Source organism: Malurus melanocephalus, unplaced genomic scaffold (genome assembly GCF_030028575.1).
Source record: "Malurus melanocephalus ecotype Western Australia unplaced genomic scaffold, MMel_1.1 scaffold_119, whole genome shotgun sequence".
Lineage (NCBI taxonomy): Eukaryota > Metazoa > Chordata > Aves > Passeriformes > Maluridae > Malurus > Malurus melanocephalus.
Genome location: NW_026623351.1, coordinates 1 through 27,032, shown reverse-complemented (window position 1 = coordinate 27,032; position 27,032 = coordinate 1). Strand labels below are relative to the sequence as shown.

Below are 27,032 nucleotides of genomic sequence, written 5' to 3'. Positions count from 1 at the left end.
ATAGTTCCCAATCATTAAGGTATGGTTGTCTAAAAATGGTTTTCATGAGAACAGAAAATCTGTTGAACTTTTTGCCATTGTCCTCATGTCCTAAGTACCCAGTAATAAGCTTTTTAGGTGGAACCTTCTACAGCACCACAGTCCCCAGTAAAGTATATTTTAAYATATATAAGTAGTCTGTGATGCACCACAGATGTTGCATTGCACTTGGCWGTGATCAGCCAACAGGTTTTCCACRAGTAGGAAATAAAGCATTTTTTTTAACAAATTTCATTATTGAGGAGCCAGAGGCAGGCAATGMGTAGATAACACACAGCCTCCAGTGTCTCTRCTAATCRTTTGAGACCAATCATACAATGATTCGAAATTCTTTATATAACCTGAGATAAAAACATTTCTGAGCATCTTTGCAGAAATTATAGAATATGTCATGGATATTTTGAGGGAAGTTTTTGTAAATCTTGACTGTCACACAAAGCTGTTGTTAACACTCACGCTCAAAATGAGCCTTTTACGGTTGTCTTTCATCTCTGTCAAAACAAAAATGGTTTGCTGTTATTCATACATATTTTGCTCATACTTATAAAAGATCCCCAAACTACTGGGAAATTAATTATTTCTAGTTTACAGAGGTATTAATATTAATATACGTGGTTTTGTGAAGTATGTCCTATGTATGAAAACAATCCCTTCTGTGATTAATTGAAAACTCTTTTTCCAGATTGATGTTGCTGTAGCAATGCTAGGAATATTTTGAAAGCWAACACAAGACCTATTGTGTTTTCTTCTTATTGGATGTATTTTGACCCGGGTATTTCAAGAAATATTAGTAGGACAATGTCTCATGAAATGCAGGATCTATTGGATGGGCCTACCCATAAATGCTGCTTGAATTTCCCTACTGCAAAAGCTGGTGCAGTCGCTGTACAAACTGTGCACTGTACCTTTTAGGAAGATTTCATTCTTCCTCTTCCTAAAAATACATGTGCATGTACATTTACATTTTTCCCTACCTTTTCCTGAATATATAAACACATTTTTACATCAACTAAGRCTATTTATTATAATTCAGTTTCAAAATATTTGAAAGTGCTACATTAAAAGTGCTGTTAGCTATGTTGAAGAACTTGTTTACATTTAAACTTATGACCTGCTTCCATGGAATGTACAGTRCATATTCAAACAAAAGAGATCTGCTACAGAATTATATATTTTGCTAACTGACCAGTTACTGTCCATAGATCCTGTTACCTCAATTAGGCATCCTGAAGCATGTAAACTGTCTAGAAAAAAAATTGCACTTGTTACAGTAGCTTTAGGTATATRAACAAAAATGCAGACATATGGGAGGGAGGAAAAAAACCATAGATATAACTTACTCTTATTTAATGGAAAAAAGTTATTCTGTGCACAGTCAGGTTATATGTAAGTGATACACATTAAAAACCATAGCTGTCTGCAGAACCTGGGAGATGTATCATATACCAGAAGAGAGAAATGTTCAGTGAAAAAATTMCAATTAACCCTTATTAAAAGTCCATCCAGCAATTGGCTTTTTCCAKCATTTCATGCCTCTGAGCATCTCCTCCAAGCCTTCTTATTGTTTTATTGATTATGAAAGTTTTGGTCATGTAGTACTGACATCAATGGCAAAATTCACTTTGACTGACATAGCACTGAATCCAGGCTTTATTGCTTAGAAAAGAGTGACAATTATGCTGTCCTTCATATTGCATTCACACAAAACAGCCACATAACATGCCCCAGGAGCCTTTCTCTGGGGTTTAACTCCAATTTGAAAGAATGTCTTACAAGTGAATGTCTTTTTATTCTGTTTCTTTAGCTGCTTTGTTGGAGCATCTGTTGAAACTGTCATTAAAGTGTCCAATCTAGCACAATTTTCTGCAGTGGTTAACTGAGAAAAATTAATACAAACACAAAGCCATTGAAGTTYGATGTTTTGGAATTGTTAGAAACATAGATGTTGTACTTTAGTCTCACAAGTAGCCTCATTTTCCTGCCCATGACTTTTTTAAGTGTAGGTCTGCTTTGTATATAAACAATCTTCCAGGTTATTATTTTTCATATATGTACATATAAATACACATTGGGCCAGCATTTAAACKGATTTCTGAAGTCATTTGTCCACAGAATCCAGGTTAGATAAGCACATCATTGTCTCACCCAACTCCATATTCAAGTCCTCCTCTACGGAGGAGGATGTAAGTGGGAGGATGTCATTGGAGTTCTTTCAAACAGGGATTTGGGATGTTGGCAAGAATGCAACTATGTCCTGTGCTCAAAAGCAGATCTGAATCCTTTCATTTAGTCCATGTAAGTATCTTGTCATGYACAGCAGCAGAAGACAAGTTGCATTTATACAGTTTGCAGTCAACTTGTTTAATTACAAAAGGGAATTAYTGAATTAATATATTATGAGACATAATATTTTAGACAATCCTTGGAAAATTATGTAGTCAGACCTTAAGCATTGACTCTGTACAAGACTGATGCTTTTTAATAGGTATAGGCTGTTGTTGGGCATAAACTGAATCTTCAGAGATCTGTCTGCCAAGATCTCTCTTCACCTAACAGAGGTAAAAGGAACCACAAGACAGTTTTGTAAATCTTGTATCAGGCGGACATTGAAAAGCAGCAGAAGAATGTATGTATTTTTATTCTCTCATTYTTGAAAAACCACCAGCCAAACAATTTTAAAATACATTTAGTAAAGAAAAAAGAAATGTGGGGTGTTTTTTTTTTTAATGACGCATTTGTTTGTGCTTCAAGCAAATGCAAATTAAGCAGCCAATTTATAAACCCTGCCATAAGTGGGTTCTTTTAAGGCAAGCTATAACACATTTGGAATACACTCATATTGTTCACTATTATATTATAAATTTTCTRAACATGAATTATTCCTAAACATTAGGCCATTAATGTAATTTAACACTTCATGTGATAGGGAATTAACACAATGCTCTAGGCTCTAAAAAATACGAGATTAGAAAAATATGGTTTATGACAGAGATTGTGTCTGCCCTGAAGTTCAAAGAATTTAGTGCCATCCAATAAAAGTTGGAATATCCAATAAAAGAAAATTATAAAAAAGAATATTTAGTGGCCTTTTGATGGAGAACCAAATAGTATTAGTGATCTTTCCATTTAATACTGTCATGACACAGTCAGTGTRATATATTGAAAGATTTGTCCAATGATGAACAAAAGTTGTAGAAACTAGAGAAATTCTTGTGATATCCTTACTAACTAGTTAAAAATAACACCAATAATGATAATAAAGCCCTTTGAAAGAGTCTATAGAGAGGCACATGGTTGTAGACTATATAAATAAAATATTGCCAGATGCTGTGATCTCTGAGTTTGAATCTAAACACTTAATGATCAAAGTTCATGGTAGAACAAGCTCATTAAAGATCAGACTCAGGAGCAGAAGTCTYATTCCTGATCCCTCCAATTGCATCATTCACAACTTTTCTATAACTCCAGTAAGATATAGGGCACATATCTCAATTATGCTTTTATTTTACTCTCTTAGTAACAATCTGTTTCTATTTATACTAGAAAGCAACCATTTGTCGCTTGAAAGCAACCATTTGTCACTTGTTTCTTCAAATCTATTCTCAAAAATTAAATGTCATTTGAACTCTTATGCATTAATTTGCATTTCTTAATCTATGTTTTACAATAAGTAAGCACATGTCAGCAAAAGGAGGGAATGGTGAAAAAAAAAAGAGAAAATAGAGCTCAGTTCCATGCTGTACTGAAAACATTGTGCCACTGTGGTCAGAAGCTTGCATTCTGGAGAAGTAAGAGTTCCCTTCTCGACTCTGTAAAAACAAAGTTGAATTCAGTCATGGAAAAAGAAACAGCATCCCATTTTTTCCCTTGGAAGGAGATCACGTATTTGAAGCTATATCAATGTCCTTACTGAGATTAATCTACATAGAGTGCTCTTTTTCTCTTTTTGTAGCCAAAAAAAAACCCCAAAATCAGTAAAGCACAAGCTAACTTAATGAAATATTATAAGTCTATATTACTTCTGCTGTGTTCCTCTTCAGCTTGCAGCTCTGTCTGCAAGGATTTTCCATTGGAAAATTTTCCAGCTCCAGTGGCTGGAAACTCAGCAGGTTGCAGTGAACCCAGAAATACTAAAGATATCTATGTCTCCTATATGTCTTTCATGAAATTTAATTGATTTCCCCAATGGAATGATTTGAAAGCTACATCRGTAATTCAAGTGATATTTGTAAAGTCTAAGGCACTCTGAAGGCATTTGTTAATTATGGTCCATAACTTCTTTTTTTTTTTTTTTCCTGATGGGCAATCAACCTGCTATTTGTCATGTCCTTAATTTTATGTCATGTTAGGTTGCTACATAGTCTTAAATAATGTGTGTGTAATTAATGCTCCTTGATTTCATCAACACACATGGGCTAGTCCTTCTGGAACCTTCCTTCTTTATGAATGCAACAATATTGTTCAGGTTTGGTACACAACCAGTTTTTATATTTTTCTTTGATGCCAAATTCTAGACTTATCTTGTACAACTACCTTCAAGGTCCTTAAATAAAATATGGGACTGCAGTTCCATGACAAAAGACCAACCAAGAAGATACGCCATTCACACCTGTTTCATTTTCACAGCTATAGAAATATATTTGTCACAAAACCAGTTATTTTGATCATTGATTCCTTCTCATTTTAGCTTGATGCATGTTTTACTCAAAACCAAATGTAATCTGGCCTTTGCCAGATCCTATTTTTGCTCATGTGCACAGAAGTTACATGTKTGTTCAAAAATTTTAATTTTGAACTCCTTGAAGAAATGTAATTTGGGGTGTTTACCATGATCCTGACAAGTGCGACTCCTAAATTGCTCACAGGAATGTAACTGTGAGTCCCCTGGATTTAGGAATGCAGTCTGTGACAGAACTCCAAGGGTTTGGATTTCTATGGTGAAGTCCATAAGCAGCACTGAGGCTTGCATGCTAAACCTGGTAGTTGTAGMAAAAAAAAATAATTAAAAAAAAAAAAAATAAAAAAAGGCTAATCTGGATGATAAAGAATACACGCCAAGCATATTTTAATCTTTCTCTGATTGAAAAAAAAGAGGTCTCTTAATATTTTTAAATTATTAAGCATAAAATCTCTGCAGCTTATTGTGGGTGCACCTTGAAATCACAAAAAATATGAAAGAATAGTTTGGGTTAGAAGCAACATTAAAGATTGATCTCATTCCAAACCATGGGTAGGGATACATTTCACCAGACCAAGTTACTCAAAGCCCCATCCAACCTGGCCTTGAACTTAGAGAGATGAAGCATCTGCAAGTTTTCTGTGTAACCTGTTCCTGTGCCTCATCACCCTCACAGCAGAGAATTTCTTCATTATATCTAATCTGAATATGTGAATTTTTAGACTATTTTAAAAGCAAAATAGATTTTTTTATTAATTCATAATAAGATCAGAAATGTTTTTTTTTTTTTGTTTTCTACAGCTTTAAATGAGTGAAACTGTATGTAGATATACATCTCCATGTTTTGTGGCTGATCTCMAGTTTGTGCCATTTCTCATCACACTGGCTGGTACAAAATCCTGTGAATATATTAATCCCTCTATATCAGAACTAAGCTGATTGCTAGCTGAGGATTAAGGAGATAGTCCCATTGTAGCAGATATGTGCTGCCAGTATTTATCACCAGAATCCCCACAGAAGGTGTTTATTGTGGGCCATGTGCTTCCAGGCTAATGCAATTTTTCCCATAGCTACCTGTGATAAACACACCCCATACAGAAGAAAAAAATCCTCTATCGGATCTCTAAGCAGATACACTCAGTTGGTCTTTCTGAACAGATATTCTCCTTGTCTGGAGTTCCAGAGTAATTCTGAGAAGTTTTTCTGGGGCAAGCTGACAGTTTCTGTGGGGAGTTCATTTGAGGWAAAGGAGTCTCCATGTCAGGAGAAAAGTGTTTACCATTTCACCAGTGTTTACAGACAGGTGATCTGGGTCAGCTGTGAATTTAATCAGAGCTGCGGTAGCAACAGAGGCAATGAATTTACTGTGTACCTGTCCTTGGGTTTGGAAGMCTATTTGATTCCTCCTTTGAGAACCTCACTACAATATTGGGAAGTATTAGAGCTGTGTGAGAGGAAGGGGAAGGATGAGAAAGTAAGACTTGAGTTTTGCTTCATAACTCAGGGGGAGAGGGGGAAGCATCAGCTCTCAGATCCCAGGTGGGAGCTGGCAGAGGCTCCCATGCATCCCACAGATCAGAACTTTCCTTTTCCAGTGAGCTCTGCCTTTAGTCACTGCTGTGTTGGCCTCAAAAGGCCCCTCTGGCTTTCTTAATCCTACCAACAGATCCAAATCGCTTAGAAATAACACCATAATTACATTAGTCATACAATTTGAAACCAGCATGGGAATTAAACTATGCAAAGGCTTTTTCCTCTCTGTTCCATACAATTGTTATCTCTGTGATCAGAAGGCAGATATCTCATTTAGCATAACAACTTGTGTTGAGAGATAAAAGTGCAATATTTTTAATTAATTACCATGCTAGAAATTTGAAATCAGATATAACCAGGTTTGACCAAGAAATTAATTGTGATGTGGCTTTCTTCAGGTTATTTGCTTTAAGAGAGAGTGCTGGTGTACTGCAAATTTTTTGCCATCCTTTCCAGTTACAATAACTACAAAATCAAGTTTTCCTGAGGGCAGAATCTATCAATAGAATACTTTCTCATGCTGGGAGAAGTTTCTCCCAGTCAACATTTCATACAGTTGATTGATTCTGCTTTTTCTCAGGAGCACAGTTTTGCAGCTATGATGAATTCTTACCACTTTCTTTTTCTTGCTTTACCATTGTATTAGAACAATAAAAAAAATACTGAAATTTGCCTTTATGATGTTCTTTGCAAATTGAATTACTGAAGAAAGGTACTGGACAGCAATGTGCTAAGTGACTCTTAAAATTTTGTAGTATATTTTTAATATATAGGCATAACAAATTTCTATCAGTTTTCACCTTTTGTAAATGAACACAACTGAACTGCGGTAACAACAACAAGAGCTTTGTGCAATACAATGGCTAAAAGCCTGAACTCTGCCTACATTACAATTTCTGCCATCAGTATAGCTAGTTTTAGATTAAATTTAGATTTAGATTAGAATAACTAGCTATTATATGTTTTAATGTTATAGCAACAAACGACAGATTGGATCCTTCAAACATGCCATTACACTCTGTCATTAATTGCTGCTGTTAATGGGGAAGACTTGAATAYAAAACCTGGATAAACCTTTTACACAGACAGTCTCAACAGTCCAAGACTGTTGGCTTCTTCTTTCCTGAAAGAACTTTTCGGGCAATATGCCCAAAACTGTTAATAATAATTTCCTGAAAAAATCATCAGAGCACTTACTTATTCTAAATTTAGGTACTTTCTTGATGATTTTATTGGTGGTATATGAAAGCAAGTGCTCACCCTGATAAACCAGCTTTTAAGGAGACATGAGACATTATCTTCCCATCTTCCACTTTCTTTTTCTTTATATTGAATAAGAATCAGAGATGGATATAATAGTGCTGCACACATAGCTATTGAAATATGCACAAAAGCAGGTACTAAACATGAAAAAATTAATTCACATGCAAACATTTTAGAGCAAATTTGGAAAAAAAAATATAAACAAGGTCCAAATCACAATTTAAACATCATCATTTTTATGCAGAAAGTAAAAGATGCAATTTTTGAATGTATTTATGCAACTATTTTGAAATCTTAATATCTTCTGTAGAAATGTGCTCAAGATTACTGTAAGTAATTATTCATTTATTRTTAGAAAATTACAGGGCAATACATAATCCCTGAAATTCGTCTTATGGGAAGATAAGTCATGTTTGTTTTTTTTCCTTGTCAGTGGCTTCATCTTGCAGGATGCTTAAGGAAGATCGGCTGGTAAATATGCTAAGTCATAGCACAGGGGGCATCCATGCAGTCAGGAGGAACATGCCCAGAGCTCAGCCTGAGCATGATGTGAGTGGGACTGACAGGACTGGGTGCAGAGTCAGAGTGTGACTGATCACTAAGCTGCAGAATCCATGCTTTAAAACTTGGAAAACCAAAACTTTTTTGGTGTATTTTTCTGTGTTGCTGAGGCAATTTATCACAGCATGAGGCTTCATTGGCTGTTCATAGCACCTTTATTAGAGCAGTTGGATGCAGCTCAATTTAAATAATATTTATATTTTATTCCTGTCATTGTTCTTGTGGTATTTCTCATTATCTGTGATTGTTGAGAGCTTCTTCCTATTTGCCTTTATGGAGTTTCTGGAGCATATATGATAACTCATTGTATTTTTCTTTTGTCTTGATACGCCGTTTMACTGCTGAGATGGCAGAAAGAAGTAATCATTGGAGTGAAAAGGTGTAATTACTCTTATATTCTGATTTAGCACAGTACTCACAAATTCATTTGGTAAGACCACAGGTATACAAAGCACATAAAGGATATTTTTATGTTCATGAAGAATGATATTTTAGAACACATGAAACTATGCAATTTTTGTCATATTTATTAACTTGTGTGTATATTAGAGTGGATTAGTTTGCATTTGAAATGCCTCTTTCTCTTGGCTGGGTCTGTCTCTTCCCACCACCATCACAGCCTTTAGATTACTATCAAAATTCTGGGTGTTTTGCCTGTATCTTGGTAGTTAATAATATTCTAAATTCTATGTCAGTTTTACAATCTTACACAYAGTCATCCTGTTATTGATTACTGTTTCTTTAAGCATAATTATTAACAGAAGAATAAATCCCTAAACTTGATAAAAGCACGGAACAGCAAAACTCTCTTAGCTAAATTTCAATTTCACAGGTACAAGCATTTTATATATTAGGAATAAATGAAGAACCAGTTCTCTTCTTTTGAACTAATTCTGTTTCTACTATAACTAAATGACATGCTCCACTGCCCACGCTTCCTGTGCCAAATGGATTTTCTCTTCAGCTTTTAGAGTTTTAATATCTGTGATTTCTCAAAAGCACACCTAGAATTTGGTATTTTTATTGCTTTTAGGGTGCCATTTGGGAAGACTCTGTCCTTTTCTTTGGTCACCATGCTAACAATTATTATCTAAGGTTACAGATGGAGTAAAAGTATGTTCAGGAGGGAATTTAGTGGTGAGATGGGAAAATAACTGCTGCCAGCAACAGGCTCATTAGTAGAAAGAGTAAGCTAGTGGTTCCTTTTTTTTTTTCTTTTTAATAGCCTGTTCACCAGGCCTTCAGTTTATTATCTTGTTTCTAATCTTTTTCAAAATGTCAGGAAGACTTATATRTATGTCATAGGTTAAGAGTCCTGAACTGCAGTGCGCTTTTTTTTCAATACTTTCACAGAAGGAAGTTAACAAACCCTTACTTTATGTCTCAGTTMAAATGGCAGAGAGTGTAAAATGCTGTTTCAAGAAATTATACCTATGTGAGAAATTTTAAGAAACTGTGTAAAAAGAGAGACTCAGCAATGTTAATTATTTAAGTCCTCATCCCAAAGGCCATTTTCTTTCCAGAGTGTTTACAGATTTGACTTTTTTCCCTGAAATACACTCTTGGTTCAAACATATTAAAAAAAAAAATCAAATAGCAGCAATAATCCATTTCATCCCAGTGGCATTAGAGTTGAAAGAAAGAAAAACTGATCTCTGTCTCTCAATTACTGTGGGGAAATCTAAATCCAAAAGCACAAAATATGTGAATACAGAAATCTGAATCTTCAGAAATCTGAAGAGTAGTGCCATGAAGTTCAGAAATGGACAGCAGGAACAACTCCATGTATGTCCTTCTTCCTTCAGCTGTGGACTGCAAGCTGAACCAATGCTGCACCTTTGGTTTGTTGTCTTTCCTCCCTACCAAGATTTTGATTATCCAACCCCCACATGGTAGCACAAGCTCACTGTAGATATACCCCTGGGACARAAGCTACCTTGAGTCTTTCACAAACCTCTGTTGACAGTATCTGAGCTGTGATATAACAATGGGCACAGTAATCAACTTTATTTTTAATATTCACATTTTTTTCCTATTTTTTTTTTTTCAATTTCATGCAGAGCTTCATAGGASAGAGGGAAGGAAAAGATGGAATGGAGGGGGGAGCTTTGTAGGGGGGCTGATTGTTTCTTGGCAATTTGTCTTTTGGAGTAAATAGCATAGAAACACGCATACCTTATAAATTAAATAATATATCTTTTTGATTGCTCAGCAGGTGAAGCTGTTGAGGCAAATAGAAGCTATTGCACTGCTAAAAGTATTTTTATTTTTGCCAAAGCTACAACGTAGTTGTAGAGACATAGCTCTGGTGTTAAATTTTAAAACAGGTTATTGTTTCATCTCTTGATTTGGGATTGTAACTCAGGTCTGGCCGTGTCAGCAAAGGGAAGTTGCTGCTCTTTTTGATTTGTGAGAAAAGTGCTGAGTTTTCCGTGGAACTCTGAACAAAGTCAATAAGTCAATATTTCAATTAACACTGGAGACACCTCTGTGAAATGTTCCTGGCTTTGTGGGGACACTGGCACTTCCCTGGTTTCCCACCACCACTGTGGAAGCACAGGGCTCTGCTGGATGAAGCAGAASCAGCCATGGCAGACTCAGTGAGCCCAAGGGATGGGTGATTCCTGGATGGAGTYCATGTGGTTCCATGCCAAAAAGGCYGTGAGGGTGTGAAAGGTGGCRATCCAAGCATGACAAGGAGGCACAAGGTGTATTTCAAGGTGGCACAAWATAAATATGTAATCTCCTGGCCCAATGTGACCTTGTTTCTGACAGTCTTGGACACAGCCATTCCCTGGACAGCCTGTCAAATATGTTCTCTCTTCATGATATGGATTGCGTTCAAGAAAGCTTAGCTGTTTTTGTAGCTCACTGAGAGTAAAGACCAATTTTTCAGGAGTGATTGCATACAATGAGTTCTCTTCTTGGGAATAAGAAAGGAAATGAAGGGTGTTGATATTTGCAAGTATGTGTGTAGGAGAAAGAGGGGTGGAAAAAGAGAATTCTGAAAGTAAATAAAAACTGAGCTCCTCTCAGAATACAAGTGGTTCTGTGGTTCTGTTTTGTTATTTGTTGCTTTTCTGAGTTTTCTTTAACATTGGCATATAAATTGATACCTAGATTAACGACAGAAAGAATTTTTTTTTTTTTCCAAAACTCAGTCTTTGGGATATGGTGTGCACTAGTTAGCAGTGCTACGTCTTCCCCATTGTCTGTTCAACAGAAGTGTGGATCTTCAGCTTCCTAACCCTGTTGACAGTGGAGGGATTTAACACTGCAACTCTCTTGTATGGTTTTGATACTGGAACAGTAAAACAATTTATTAAGTAATTCATTGAGTAAACAACCATAAATATACCTAGTAAACACTAAAATAAAAAATTTTATTATTTTCATTTAAAATACTGTATATTTAAGTAATATTAAACTTTAAAAATTAGTGCTGAGATGCATTTTCTAAGACACAAATTAAAATTAATCTGCCTTGAACAGATTCATTTCATTGCTGTGATGTCAGTGACTGAATTACAGAAGTAACTTTATAAGCAAAAAACCTGTGATTCACCTCTCTCTCACTATCATCCTACATCAGAATAGAGGTTCATACTTTCAGTAGACCAGCAAAAGAAAAGACTAGTAAAATCTGCCAGAAATGGCATTCTGTAAAACTGCAAAATTTTTCTAAATGCAGATTTAAAATTTAAAACATTAATGTTTAAGCTATATTGGTTCATTAAGCATATTTACACTACTAACATGGGAGCTTTTCCAGTGTCTTCTGGTTTTTGTACCCTGATTCCTTTTTTACTATTTATTTATTTTAAAAAGAATTAAATAAAATTTAATTTTATGCTATATATAATACCTTTCCTAGATTAGAAAAACTTGAAACCTGGTAAAAGAATCAAATAAAATTTAATTCCTGATAGCTAGAAMCTCTCCTTTATTAGAAAAACTTGGAACCTGGTAGTCTGCATAAGTGGGCAGCTTTCCATATGCAAATGTTCTAGCAGTTAGCTCTCTTGACAATGCATGAAAAATACATKCAGGTATTTGCAAATGCAAGATTGCCTGCATGCACCATAAAACTTTGTTATACTCCTCTGTGAAAATCAAGACCTCAGTTTTGTCCTCAGAGTCCCAGGGGATRCCTGTGCCAGGCTAGATAATTTCYGCATCCAAGCTGCGGCGATACGCTGTCGCACATGCCAGAAATTTTTTTCACAGGCAGCCCACAAACTTGTATGTGAGCAGCCTGAGAAGCACTCAGAGGTGTGCAGAGGTAAAGAAAGGCAGAGGTAAAGCAGGATGTACCCAGTTTGTGAACATTATGAGACCTGAGTGGAATATTTATGTTGTTAGTGGGATAATCTTAATCCACCTGCCCTCCTGCTCCCCATCTACTCTACAGCAGGCTGTGTCCCTCTCTGACAGCTGAAGGTGGGTCAGTGACAGATCTCATCCCTGCCACGCCTGCACTCACTCCCTGTTCTGACATGGCAGCAATGMCATTTCACTCGTGGTTGGTATCCTAGCACACAAAAATGTGCTGTGTGCCATCTGCCATGACTGTCCTTGAGGGCAAGAGTCACCAGGGGTAGYGTACCCTGAAAAACCTCCTGAACCTAAAACTGAGCCACTGCTGTCTGCAAATGGCTTTTGTCGTCCTTTGGGGACAGACCTTCATACTCAGCTGTATCATTCACCATCCCAAACTGTGCATGTACCAGAAAAAGAAAACACACAGGTTTTGATTTAGAAAGCACAGCCAGATATTAATTATTCTGTGGGAATGTTTATTTTACACATCTTAGAATGAGTGATTTCTAGGCTTTCAATATCTGACCAGGATTTGTGGACCTGTGATCTCTTAAATGATGTAGGTTTGAACACTGTTTTAATTTAGGAGAGGTGTCAAATATTGAACTAATTATTTGAGTGCAAGTAAAGCAAATATGGACCTTTCTGTGTTATTTGCTGCAAATACTACAACAGTTAGAGCAGACTCCATTTCCAGATGAACTTAAATGAAAAACTGTTGAAAGAAAACACAAATATATTCCAAACTGTATCACATCACTCACATATCAGAATTTAGCAATACCTTGAAGTGAGCACTACGTTTCTGGTAGGAAACTGATATTTGATCTTAGCCCAATCCATTTTCATGAGCTGAAGCTGAGAAGCATTTCCATGTTCTGGTTCATGGTTTTTTTGTTTTTTTTTTTTTTTTTTTTTTTTTCTAAATAAGCTCAGCCTTTAGAACCCTTTAAAGATACAGGGGGGGGAAAAAGGTTTTTGAGGGATAAAAACAAAATAAAGAGCACAATTACAGCACAGAACTTATTAAATGCCATTGAAGGGTTAATTTTTCATTGATCCTGGAGTCTTTATGGTGGTGATTCAGTACTCTTGTGAATGGCATAAAACAAAGCAATGAATGAAGAAATATAGTACAGTTTATTGTTTCCCAATGTTGTTTTATGTCCCTGTGGATCACTACAAAAGGAGATGGAGCTGAGGACAGGAGGCAGCTTTTTCTGGGAGAGCACAGRTAACACAATGCCAAGTGCTCAGGCACAGCCCAGCTCTGTACAACACCTTTCCCCTAAATACAGGTGCAAGCATCACACAATCAGATGGAATTTCACTTYTGGAACATGTCCATTACAGGCCACAGGATCCTGAATCCCTGGGAGGCTTTGCTTCTGGATGCACATTTTTGTTTTCCCTAAAATAAAGCAGCTTAGGTTGGCAGCGATCACATGAATGAGCAAGAGGCAAATGTAAAAGGTGAAAACCCTCTTCCTTCTTACTGGAGTTCACTAAGACTCCACCTCTGTAAGTTAAAAAATAAATTCAAAAAAAAAAGCAAAACAAAACTTAGTGTTCAGATTATTATATGATATATGACTGAAAAATGAAAAGTAACAATAGTGGGCTAAATCTGATTTTATAGCAGACTTAAGTGGCAGGTTACACTAACATTGGGAATTTAAATGCTCATCCAAAGTTGTCTCCTTTCTTATACGAACCCTGCTTTTCCATTCTGATTTAATTGCCTGGGAAACAGGCAAAAATATTTTTAAGTATGGAATTATAAATGCTTTGAGGATTCATAAGTGTTGTCAGGCAGCATAAAAAAGGAAAAAGAATTGCAGGGTTGAGATTACAGCAGAGCACAGGTTTGCACAGCTGGCCATAGGCTGTTGGGCCAATGTGTGTCAGACCAGCATAAATATTTTTTAAGGTTTAGTTGTGTCTTTAGCTCTGCTTGAAAGCCAAAAAAAATTGTCATGATGTTAACAGCAATGTCTGATAAGGAGTTGAACAAGAGGAAGCAAAAGATAAGTGGACAGTGTGCTGAAGCATTGTGTTGAATCACATTCATTTTTATTTAGTGGGTTCATATATCCCATTGTTTTCCTCTGGCCATTTTGTTTGTTGCAAAGTAAGATYTAGGGGTCTTATTTATTCTTGAAATGAATTAAAATAACAATGCTAAGGCTTTAAAAATCTGCCTGCATCTTTCATCTCTCCTTGTACTCCCTTCCTCATTTTAAATGACAAGCATGAGATTAGTGGTTTATGCAGTATGTCCAGAAGATTAATGTTTCCAGGTGAGCTTAGAGAGCTGTTTCACTTAAACAGCCACTAGAATTTCTTATTGCACAGGGTAGAAAAAATAAAAATAAAAATAAAAAAAAAAAAAACAACCTAACCATCTAAAAGCTGCAGGTACTGAGATTTAAGATAGGTCCTTGGTGCCTTCCTTTAGCAATAATGCTAGATAAGAATTTCAGATATGATATTTCTGAGACTGAGGAGTGTTTTGTTTTCTATCCAAAAGAAATTGGGTCCAACACCCACTTCAACACAATCATTTAACTCTAGATTCAGGAATACAATATTCCTTATTCCTTAGTCTTCATTTGCAATCTTCTATTTTTCGAAAATGTGTCATAAAAACTATATGCAAAACTTCACGCAAATTTTTTCCAGGTGAAAATACATGCTTCTATTTCAAATGTTTTCACACATGAGTATACACATACAAATAATATATTTAAGGAAAAGGAAAATGCAGAAACCTTGGGTAGGGGTATGCAACATGTACAAACATTTAATTTCAAAATGGCCTCACTAACTCACTAACATGAAGTTTACCCTTTTTATTAAAATGCCACAGCTGGGTTGAATGAAATTATATCAGAAGTGGAGATAATTCCATTGAAATTTGGCACATGGAAGGAATTTTATTGTGGAGGTGATATGCAAAAAAAAACCCTATGCCAAATCCAATATTTCCATAACAGCAACGCTTCTGTTGTAACCACGTTTTAATGCTCTTTCACTGGAAGATTTTGAGGCCTCCCAGTGCATTCCATTTGGCAACCAAACTGCAACAACACAGAAGTCTCTTGCAAAAGAAAGGCATTTAAAAATTGGAAATTCTGAAGAGCTTCAAAAAGTAGTGCTATGCATTGTTGTTTTATTTGTATGTTTGTGGCACTCCTGCAAGGCAAATAGAAGAGTTGACAGGAATAGAGAAAATGCTATATCTTGTCAGATTGATAGTTCATCTACTGTAATTTTCTGCCTTCAGCTGCCCCAGATGCTTTGGAAGGAGACACAAGAACCGCGAACTAAGTAGAAATATGATTATTTTCCCCCCATTCTCTTATCATCTCAGCATGATTCTCCTCCTAAAATGCTTAGCAGTTTAGGATTACTTTAAATCTTAAAGCATGTTTTATCTTTCCTCCCATACTGATTTTGTTAGTACCTAACTGGTACTTGCTGAGACTGGAAATCACCGCAATTTCAGCCTTGCTGACTACATAAATGTCTTATTATTTTGTTCTTGCTGATATATAATATTGGTGTAATTTTTAATGAAAAAATATGTTTCTCAACAAAAGATGAGCTTTGTTTTTGTCTTGTAATCCCTCTACTCTTCACCCCCTCACAGCATTTTTCAGCAACCATTTTTTTTGCTCATCAGTAATAACAAAAATCATAGCAATCATCTCAGAAACCCTTTTTCAAAGCATAAAACATTATCCTTCTCCATGCAATTTATTGGAGGTCTGCTATTTATTTTTGTAGTTCTACACTTGGTTTTGCATGCAAGTATACTTATATATGCACGCTGCTTCAGAGGTTCTCTCACAAAAGTTTTAAGGTCCTACATATTATCAATGACATAAATTTGAATATATAAATAGTCAATACCAGGAAAAATTGTAATAGGTTACTAAAAATCCTATTAGAAAATAAAACAATTATTTTGAAACTCATTAAATCAAGTCTCAATATCAAAAGTATTACCAAAGGGACAATATTACATATTTCAGTTTGATTTTAAAGAAGAAAAAGTGTCATTTCCATGCCTATTAATACCCTGTGCTAGTGAAGCTCTCATTGAACATTCACCATTCTTCTATGTTGCTCAGTGCCATTTTCTGTCTAAGCCAGCTTTGCCATAAAACTATTGATTTCTATTACCCACAAAACAAATACATGAGTTGGCTCAGAAATCCTAGAAACCAAGAACTCCTTCACTCTGAATTCTTTTCCCCAGAAATCTGTGGGACCATGAGATTTCCAATTTATTTCTTTAAAATGTGATTATTCTGAGCAAGCAGCACATAAACGCACATCACAAATGTTTGCAAAAAAAGGCTTTGCAAACTAATCTCTATTGCAGTTGGGTTAAGAAATACATAGAGCTAGACAAGACAGTGAACACCAGTTGGACATTTTTTTCCTCATGAATGATTATGAAAATAATATTGGTAATTTTTGCAAAATGTTGTTATTGTGATGGCTATTTTAGGGGAAAATTTTTTTTCTTCATGTTAAAATTATAGAAGTTGACCATCTGCAGGAGAAGTAGTGAGAAAGACAAAAAGTATTGGGACAATGGGGATTGTGAACTCTTTYGTACAGTACAGATTTCAATTGTCATGAAAAAGTATTGCTAGGAGCATGAAGTTAACATTAGTAGGAGAGTTAGATGAAAGGCCGCAGGACGGAGAAAGTAGCCAAGTATTAGGAGAGAGACAGAAAAAAAGTAGTCTGAGGACAAGTTGAAAATTACTGAGGTTCAGGGCATGTTCCGTAGAATAAATCATATTGAAATCTGAAAGAAGGAGATGAGGGACTTTCATACCCTATCCCCACTACACTGTTTAATGTTTCTGCTTGGGGCTAATTGCAATGCTGAGAAGCTCAGACATCCAGTCAACACGAGGCTTTGTCTGAGTCTCATGGTAATAACCATCTTTTGTTATCAGAGAAAAGCAGAAGAGAGTTTGTTGGCTGCTGCTGCCTTGTAATGATTGTGCTTGATCTGAAAGCAGACAGATGCTCCATTTTTTATTTGTAAGCAGCATCTTTACTGTGATCAAGAGAAAGCAAAGGTAATCCTTGTGCACCTCACTGTCTGGAAAAAAAAAAGCTGTAAGTCAAGGACTAGTTCTGTTTCCCATTAACAACATCAGTGAGAAGATAGAAGAGCAAGCAGGGATTGCAATCGTATGAGAGTCCTTGCTTGAACTCTTTGTTGTTTGTTTGTTTTTTGTTTGCTTGTTCTTTTTTTTTGTTTTGTTTTGTTGTTTTTAGTTTTGTTTTGGTTTTTCTTTATGGCGAAGCTTGCTTTAAAACTTTGGGGTTTTTTTCCTGAAAGCAGCAGAAAGTTCCTGATGTACTTTTCCATTGCTTTCTTTTACCCTCATGGCAACATTAATCTCCTGCATGTGCAGAATTTGCTAGTCTATGTGTTGAACAAGTACCTGCTATGTAAAAATCTTGTTCTCTGGGTGGGAAACAGAAGCTGCAAGCCTGATTAAATTAAAAGGACCTTCTTACGGGAAGACTGTACTTGCCTGCACCTATAGTTTGGCTCTGGTGGGGTGAAGTGACACCCTACTCATGTGAGCCAGCTCCATGGTGGAGGCTGAGGTTCCCACAGTTAACACGTGAAACCTCACAGCTCTTACAGAGCTGGTGTGCAGATAAGTGGCTTTGGCCACATTGAAGCTGAATCTGATTCTCTTCTATCTGCAAGTGTGGAACTTCCTTCAGGGAAGGCACAAGCCCAGAGCTGAGGAGGAGGAGTGGGTAGGATTGCCATCAATGGGGCTGCTCCCTTCCGTAGGAATCCCTTCACAAGGCATTCCATATTCTCTGTGGCATCCCTTCCCCTGCAGCCCAATACCCCGGGGTACTCCTGCCATGTCACAATAATTCATCTGCAGGGATCTGAGCACCAGAAGAGAAGCAGTTTGTAGGGTCTTGGCCACAGATTCATCAGTCACGGTGGAATCCATGGACAGTCAGCAGACACCAATAAGCATTCTCCCCTTCCCCTGGCACAAGAGGTGCCTCTTCCCAGACACAAACGTGGATCTCTGCTGATGGCACAACCATTAGGATCAAGAAGTTTGGCCCAGACTGTGCTGTTTGTTGGGGTGGGTGGAACAGGGCTGCCAGCGAAAACAGACAAAACCCAAGGCAGAGCAGGCCTCCACCTCAGCTGTGAAGTGCAGTGGCATCCCTTGTGCAGCTGAGAGCCTGCAGGAATGGTTTGTGATGGGCACACAGACAGGACAGGATTTCCCCTTTTAGCTGTGGCCTGACCTCACACCAATCCAGTTCCCTGGGGAGCAGAAAAAACTTCCCTGCAAGACAACGCCTGACACTTTTGCTACTGAATGGTGTTAAGAATGATAGCTTATATAATCCTACAGCCTCATTTCATTTTAGCAGTATTTAATGAAAGAAGAAATGGTTGAACAAAGCAATTTCATATACTATTCAACAAGCAGCTCTTTCTGTATGAAGCATTAACAATAGCTGTCATCTTTGTACAAAAAAAGGTTTCCAATTACTTCAATGCTAAGAGAAAATCCAAATACAGCTGAGAGCACTACAAGAAAATTATTTTTAATACCATTATGGAAAAGGAAAAGGTGTGACCTAGACCTTCATTTAATATTTTATTAGCCTTGAGAATTAATTTGAGTTTGTGTTCAATTTTCTGGAAAGTTTCATCTTTACAACTGTGTAATTTGGACAAATAATGGAAGAGAGTAGAGAGCTGTCCTTTCCTCTCTGCTTTTTTCACATGCTAGAGATGGGGGAAAGGAGGACATGGCATGTAATCAATAGAACATATAAAGAAAAAAGTAAGTTTATTATGTAAAAAAAAAAAGTCATATGACTTCATTAAAATAAGATTAGTAGATGGAAGAGTATAAAAGAAAGATAGATTAGCCTTAGCTTTGCTGGTCTTCAGTTATGCTATAAATCATACGGCTACAGGCTTTCTCTAAATTGCATCTACCTCTTGGTCTTTCTCTTCTGTCCCATACACTGTGTCATCTGAAAGAGGAGAAAATATATCCTCATTTCTCTCTATCAGTATCTCTCTCTGTATATAGACTGTACATTGATTGAGCGAATTCTTTCCTATAAGCTAATTTAAATTACCATCTCTTCCATTAAGTGTTGGCCTTAAGCAGAGCTGGTCTGCAAATACACAATGATACACATTTTAATCCAAAATTTCAGTCAAACAAGTGGAGAATTGTTCAAGGAATGACTCCATTTCTGTAACCAGTCACAAGAATATGTGGAAGAATGCCAGATGAAACATGTCTTAGAAAATCAGCTTTTGAGCTATAGAGATATTTGAGGTTTTTTTAGCTCCAGGTTTTGGTTTCCAGTCTTTCTGACATGGAGCCCACACTCAGAGGTCACATCATTAATATTAAATTATGGGTATTAATTATAGCTACATGGAGCTGTTTTCTTTCACTGGGCAAAATACCAGCAGTGGTCACTGGGTCATGTCCGTTCTCTACCTATGTCCAGAACTGCATAGGAAAGTGCTGGTAAACTGTGGCTAAAAGCCATCCAAAGAAACAATTTAGCAATCTAATATAACAAGTAAATGAGAAACAGTGCCTTGAAAGGGTTCAGTTTAATTTTATAGGTTAGATGTAGCCTACGACACCGGCTCTGGATTGGCAGCAGAAAACCTCAAAATCCAGTTTTTATGAGTTGAATGCCTGTTGAAGCTTCTTGTTCATGGCATTTTTTGTGAACCAAAATGATTTGGTGGTTTGTTTGTTTTTTGTTTTTTTTTTCTTTTAAATAACACTTTTCAAAGAATTTAAAGGGCCGGTATTCTAAGAAATACTGAAATGCTTCTAGACTATGATCTTTAGGTATCATTGTTTGCACTGACAAAGGCTGTTTAAAGTCACCTGTTGTCTTCAGGACCAGATTCTTGGCTTATTTTGCCAGGAAATCTGTGAGCAAAGTACCAGGCTGATACTGCCTCTCCAAAAATGGGATGTTCACATTTGGAGGAGGTAGACAGTAGGAAGCAGTGATAGGAGAAAGGTAGATCATGCTGTGTGGAGTTGTTCTTTCAGGCAATTTTATGTAGCCACAGAATACAATGACTGCCCTCTATAATGGTATTCACGCTACTTTATAAAAATATTTTTATGTTTTGTCATTAATCATTAGGCATTTTTCAGTATAATCACCAAAAAAAAAATACCATGCTCAAAATTCAATATATTCTGCTGATGACACAAAACCTTGAATGAAATCTAAATCTCATCCTTTAACTGAACCCTGCTATAATAATACATATAGAATTAAAAAATTATTTATTTTTTTTAAAGAAAGTAATTTAATTTGATTCTGAAAGCACAGATGAGGACTCTGCATTACAGTGTGATGTTTTCTGCATAATCACTTTTATATTCATAATGTGTCTGTGGTGTTTTGAATTTCAGTGATGAATTTATCTTGAAGTTGGTATGTAAGTGAACATTTCTGGTACAAGAAGGGACGATAATGTGAGTCTCTGGGCTGCTCCATTCCCACATAGAATCATACAACCATAGAATCATAGAATGGTTTGGTTGGAAGAGACCTTAAAGATAATCCAGTTCAACCCTCCCTGCCACAATAGCGTGCTCAGAACCCCATCCAAGATAGCTTTGGACACTTCCAGAGATGGGGCATCCACAGCTTCTCTGGGCAACTTGTGCCACTGCCTCACCATCCTCACAGCAAAGAATTTCTTCCTAATAACTAAACTAAACCACTCCTCTTTCAGTTTGACACCATTATATCTTGTCCCATCATTTCAAGCCCTTCTAAAAAGTCCCTCCAATTTTCCTGAGGCAGGTAGGAGAGGGCTGTTGTAAGGTGTTTCTGAAACCTTCTCTTCTCCAGGCCAAACAACCCCAGCTTTCTCAGCCTGTCTTCATGGGGACAGTGCTCCAGCCCTCTGATTGTTTGGGTGGCCTCCTCTGGACTTGCTTAAACAGACCCGCGTCCTTCTTATGCTGGGACCCCCTGAGCTGGACACAGCACTCCAGCTGAGAGCAGAGTGGAGGGGCAGAGTCCCCTCCCTCACCCAGATTTTGGTGCAGCCCAGGGTACGGTTGGCTTTCTGGGCTGCAAGGTCACATCAAGCTTCTCATCTTCACCCCCAAATCCTGCTCTCAATCCATTCTCCAGCCTGTGTCAGTGCCTGGGATTGCCTGGACCCAGGTGCAGGACCTTACACTTGGCCTTGTTGAGCTTCATAATGTTCAAACTCCACATGCCTTTTAAGGTGTCTGTAGATGGCATCCCTTCCCTCCAGTGTCCACACAGCTTGGTGTCATGGGCTGTGGGTGTGCTCAATGCCACTGTCTGTGTCCCAAGAACGATGTTGAACCACACCAGTCCCAATACTGATCCCTGAGGAACGCCAGTCGTCAGTGGTCTCCACTAGAAAATCTACCCATTTAATATGACTTTTTCAATGTGACCATGAGCCATTTCTTTATCCACCAATTCATCAAATCCATGCCTCTCCAGAAGCGATGTGAATGCCTGTGTCCCTTATGACGTTGTCTGGTACATATCCATGTACAAGTGCTGTAGCTAATTTAACAGCCCAAGGAGTGATATGTCTGCATTCCTTGGGGTGGAATCATTAGCACAGGTAAATCTCTCTGCTGCARCCAGCAAATTTATTTGACACGCAGTTTATGATCTAGTAGATGTAAATGTCTGCCGTGAAACCGATGATGGATGAAGGAAGAGAGCAACTTATCTCACAAGATTTCCAGYTGGGATAGAAATAATCTATCTTGCRAAATGTTGACAAGTTCACTTCTAATCTTAGTTAGAAAATTGAGGCTGGAATAGATAGTGCTGAAAAATAATGGAGTGAAAATCTGTTCTAACTTTTCAAAGCATTTCCTACATTCATTCTTAACTTGCTACAAAGTGCTTAGGGAGTTGCAGAGCTATTCAATCACTTTCATATTAACAGAAAAGCCCCATGTGCACAGATTTTCTATGAACTATTTCCTGTGCTAAAGAGAATTTTTGGCTATTACTGTCTGTGTAAAGTAGTTCACTGTTTGGAGATTTATTTAAGTGTGAGAGAATCTTAATGATTCTGAACAGCTTTGCCTTTGTGCCTCTTACAGTGTCACCTTTCTGACACTTTTGATGGAAATAAAGAGAACACACAGCAAACAGCCCTCAGCCTTCTACACTACTCACCTTTTTAAAAACTGGGTCTTGTAGAGCTGCAAATGTAGGTCTACAAGAAGAGTCATCAGGATAGTATTGATCTATCCCAGGAGGATATGAAAAGGTTTATAAAACATGTATTTTAGGGTTTATGAAGAAGGTCTAAGGTGTAGCTTTGAAACAATAGCAGATGAGAGATGAAAAGTTTGTGAAGATTATGGTATTGTGACAACAACACCACAGCCTCAGGTATTTCCCAAGAGCAGATTATAATCCCACTTTTTTTTTTTTTTTTTTTTTTTTTTTTAATAAAATCTGTTCTACTTGTAGTAGGAGATGCTGAAAGTCAGTACAGTCAATGATCTTAAACTGACATTTAAAACAGTGTGAGAAAGTCTAATTATGGCCAAGATCACAGGGTAAAAATTTTGTTCCAATTCTGTTATTTCCAAGAGCCAATGGAAATGCAACAGAGCTACAAAATTCCTCAGTGACTTCCAGAAATTCTTGGTGTTTATTTTGTTGATTCAACATCATAGAATTTATGTATCTTGAAATAAGGACATCATACCTGAATTTATAATAAAAATGGAAGGAAAAAATAATGTCTATTCAATAAAGAATTGCTTAAAATTAGGGGCAGGAAAGCATTTCAAGGAGGTATGAAAACTGTCTCCAATATTCATTCAATTTCAGAAAACTAGGTGAAACAAGAAAATTAATGTTTTATGAAAAATTATGATTTAGTAGTAATACAGCTCCTACAAAAGAAGCTGTAGTCAGATTTAATCCCATAGTGTTTTATATAAAGAAAAGGTCACTATAGTATTTTATATTATACAGTTCTACATAAAATCTTTTCATTACACGTCCTTGTATAATTTTAAATAAATGCTTGCCAAGCCCAAAATATCAAAAATAAGCAAAAAAATTCTTTTAAATTCCTTTAAATATTTGAAGTATGAAATTTCCATTGGAAAAATATTTTCTGTCAAAAAAAATTCTAAGGGACATATAATTTCAATGCTTCTGATTGTTAAAAATGGTCAGATTTGGAGTTTTTATTCGCTTTATGTGAACTAAAAATATCCAGTCAATAAGCCTAAGGCTTTTACTAAATTTTTTGAGGTCAAAAATAATAAATAAAAATGATTGAGCTTTTAGCATCACTGCATTAGTGTTTCTTCCTACTCCTACACCTCATCTTTCTGCTTCTCTTTTCCCTCTTTACACTCAATTTCAGGTCTGAACATAGACTTTACCAAGAACATGTGCTTTCTTGAAAGTCTCGACCACCACGTGGCTCCATATTTAATGGGTTATGATGTTCTATCACAGCAATTTTACACTGAAATAATTCCAATGATTTTGTTGTCTTATACTCTTTTCTTTATATTATTGAAGCTGAGAAGGGATTTAGCTGCAGCATCCCTCAGATTGCATGAAATTTGTTTCCTAACCAGAAGTTTCATTCCAGCCATGTGATTTGTTGTAATGTCGACTTTGCAGCATTCAGTCACAGTGGAGAAGATCTTTAATATAGATTTGTGTTTAAGCAGAGAGATTCCTAAGCTCAAGAAAGTATTCTCCACAAAAGGGTCTGTGCTTCTTTTTCTATGTGTGACTGTTCTAGCAAACATAACAAGGGACATCTATCTACTGGTATGTCTTTGAGTGTAGTTCAAATGAAGAGAGAAATTTGAGAGCAAACATTGCTAATGTCTATAGATTCTTGACTTTTTATATATATTTCAAGGCTAAATTTGCAGGTAGGATATAAGTGAACTTTTGAATTTCTCATAAGATTTCTGATCTTGTTGAGAATAATAAGTATCTTCCTAAGAGAAAGCACTTGCAAAAACACATTTTCTCTTTCTCCAAGGAGAGATGTATTTGAGGTAGGAAATAGACACTCTTATTTATTTTTGAGGAGTTAATTTCTGAGTGGATGGTAAAGTAGCAGTTAAAGATCAGTGTGTATTTCTTCAGATCCTAAAACAAACTCTTCAGAAGAGTTCCTTCACAGCAGAATTTGACTTGAGACCATTGTTTGTTTCACCATCTAATTTACCTCCTGAAGATTCTTCTGTAATGGAAATATGCTGTTGGCTTCACTTAGTAGAAATTTGTGTGTCTAAAAAATTTAATTTCTCTCTGTAAACAACTGATATTTTGTCTAAAATCTTCATGCATAAAAGTAAGAACTTTTTGGAAAATTTCACAGCATCAATACAGAAGAGGTAAAAACTAGTCAGGTGTTTTAGGTATGCTCTCCATTTTCACTGCTTATTACTCATTTTCAGTGACTTGAAGGTGCCTTTACAAACTCGTGGATGTTTGACTTATTGATATAAAATGTTTGCTTTCAGATATCAACATGGCAGGAGAGCCAAAACCATACAGACCAAAACCTGGCAACAAGCGGCCACTTTCAGCACTTTACAGGTAATTGAGATTTCACTTTAACTTACCCCAATACAAATTTTATCAGAAAAAAAACATGCTAATCTAAAATGTATCTACCAGTGGCACTGTGCAATTTTTACCAGAATTATAATAAAGTACACAATAAAATTAGAAATCTGTCTTTTACTGAGTCTACTGACAGAAAGACCTCTGCAGTGATCTAAGTATTTATTAATGCTCCCACTACTAGTACTAATATTAATCTTTTTTTTTTTTTCTTAATTGAGTGCTATTTCAACTTTCAGTCCTTATGATTCAGTGCTTGGCTATGGATTCAATTTTTGTGAATTTTTTTATTTATAGTGATCAGTGAAATAAATAATTTCAGAGCAACAAAACTGATTTCTCATGTATTCTTCTGCCAAGGGCGAGAACCAAGTTCTGACAAAACATGACTTCTCTCTTGGCTGTTCAGGAGAGCATTGCTAGTGTCTTTCTCTTATTCTCAGCTGCCTTTTGTTATAGAGTTTGTACAAACTTGAAGAAACATCCACTTTTTTTTCCAAACCAATTTCATTTAGTAAAGCACTAGAGATTGTTAGGGCTACCATGCCCATATGTATTTCTGCTCAAAAAAYMTYRCTTCTCATAAAAGTACTACAGAATTTATGCTCCAGATCCATGGAAGGAATTAGGGCTCACTTCTGCTGTAGGTGAAATGAAGAGAGCAGCTTGGCAGTGAATTCAGACACACCTGAGCAGTACYTTTTCATGCCTTCTCTGGTYTGAAARCTTCAGATGGAAATTCAAGGGTGGRATCTCAGAATAAGAGGACCAGGAGCATTTTAAGTCTGAGACTCTGTGCTACATAGAAGCAGTTTGAAGTTTTATCATAAAGCTGCCCTTGACTGAAGTGATAGAAGCATTATTTTTGGAGAAGAAAATCCCTGTTTCATCATTACTCTTAACTGCAAGCTGCTAAACTCTGTAGGTGTTCCTGGTAACCTTGGTCTACTCTGTCCTGGTTGCCAGTATTTCAAAAGATTTTGAAAGATGATCTGTGATTTCTGTCATTTATATACATTTCCACCCCTGAGCATTTGAAGGCTTTCTCAAAAATACCTGTTCTACAGAAAAGACAAGGATAAGAGAGAGACCTGTGGAAAATTCTAAAGGAATTTTAAAGAGGAAAAATATCCTAGCTTGTGTCCTTTCATGAATGCAGTGCAAACTATTTCTCTAGAAGATTATGAGGCTTTTTTGAGCAACTAAGATAATCCTTCCCTTTCTGCCTTCATCTTCATTCTCTGTCTCTACTCTGACCTTGTAAGGCCCCACCTGGAGTACCGTGTCCTACTCTGGAGTATTAAGCACAAGAAAGGACTTACAGGGAACTTATAAAATAGAAGGAGAGCATCTTTTTGTATGGGCAGATAGTGAGAACAGTTTTCACATAAAGAAGAATGATTTAGATTAGATATTAGGAAGAAATTCTACACTCAGAGGGTAGTGAGGCACTGGAAGAGGTTGCCCAGGGTAGTTATGGGTGTCCCATCTCTGGAAATGTTCAGGGCCAGGCTGGATGGGGTCCTGAGCAATTTGATACAGTGCATGGCCTTCCTGCTTGTGTGGGGGGATTGCACCTAGATGACCTTTAAGGTTCCTTCCAAACCACTCTGTTGTTTTATGGTCCCTTCCAACCCAACCAATTCCATGATTCTATGATAATGAGAAATATTTTTATCTCAGTATCTGTTAACCTAATAACATGTGAGAAGATAAATGTCAATGACTAATGAAGTTTTGGCAACACTGAGAACATTTAGTTATTTCAGAACACTGTACTGGGTTTGACTGGGATGGAGGTAACTTTCTTCATCAGATCCCATATGAGTTTTGGATTTGTTACTAAAACACACCAGTGTTTGGGCTGTTGATGAACAGTGTTTACACAGCCTCATGGTTTTCTCCTTTTCCTATTCTGCCCTTG

The 27,032-nt window shown here is 36.7% G+C and overlaps 1 protein-coding gene across 1 annotated transcript in view; it reads left to right on the top strand.

Moving 5' to 3' along the window:
* The window catches only part of LOC130575883 (RNA-binding Raly-like protein), a gene marked incomplete at its 3' end in the record, with an annotated part of 109,024 nt that extends 83,943 nt beyond the window's left edge, over nt 1-25,081 (top strand). Inside the window, exon 2 of the mRNA XM_057370107.1 lies at nt 25,006-25,081. Coding sequence (XP_057226090.1) covers nt 25,006-25,081 — 76 coding nt within the window. The remainder of the gene's footprint in view (nt 1-25,005) is intronic.
* Nucleotides 25,082-27,032: the final 1,951 nt, after the last annotated feature.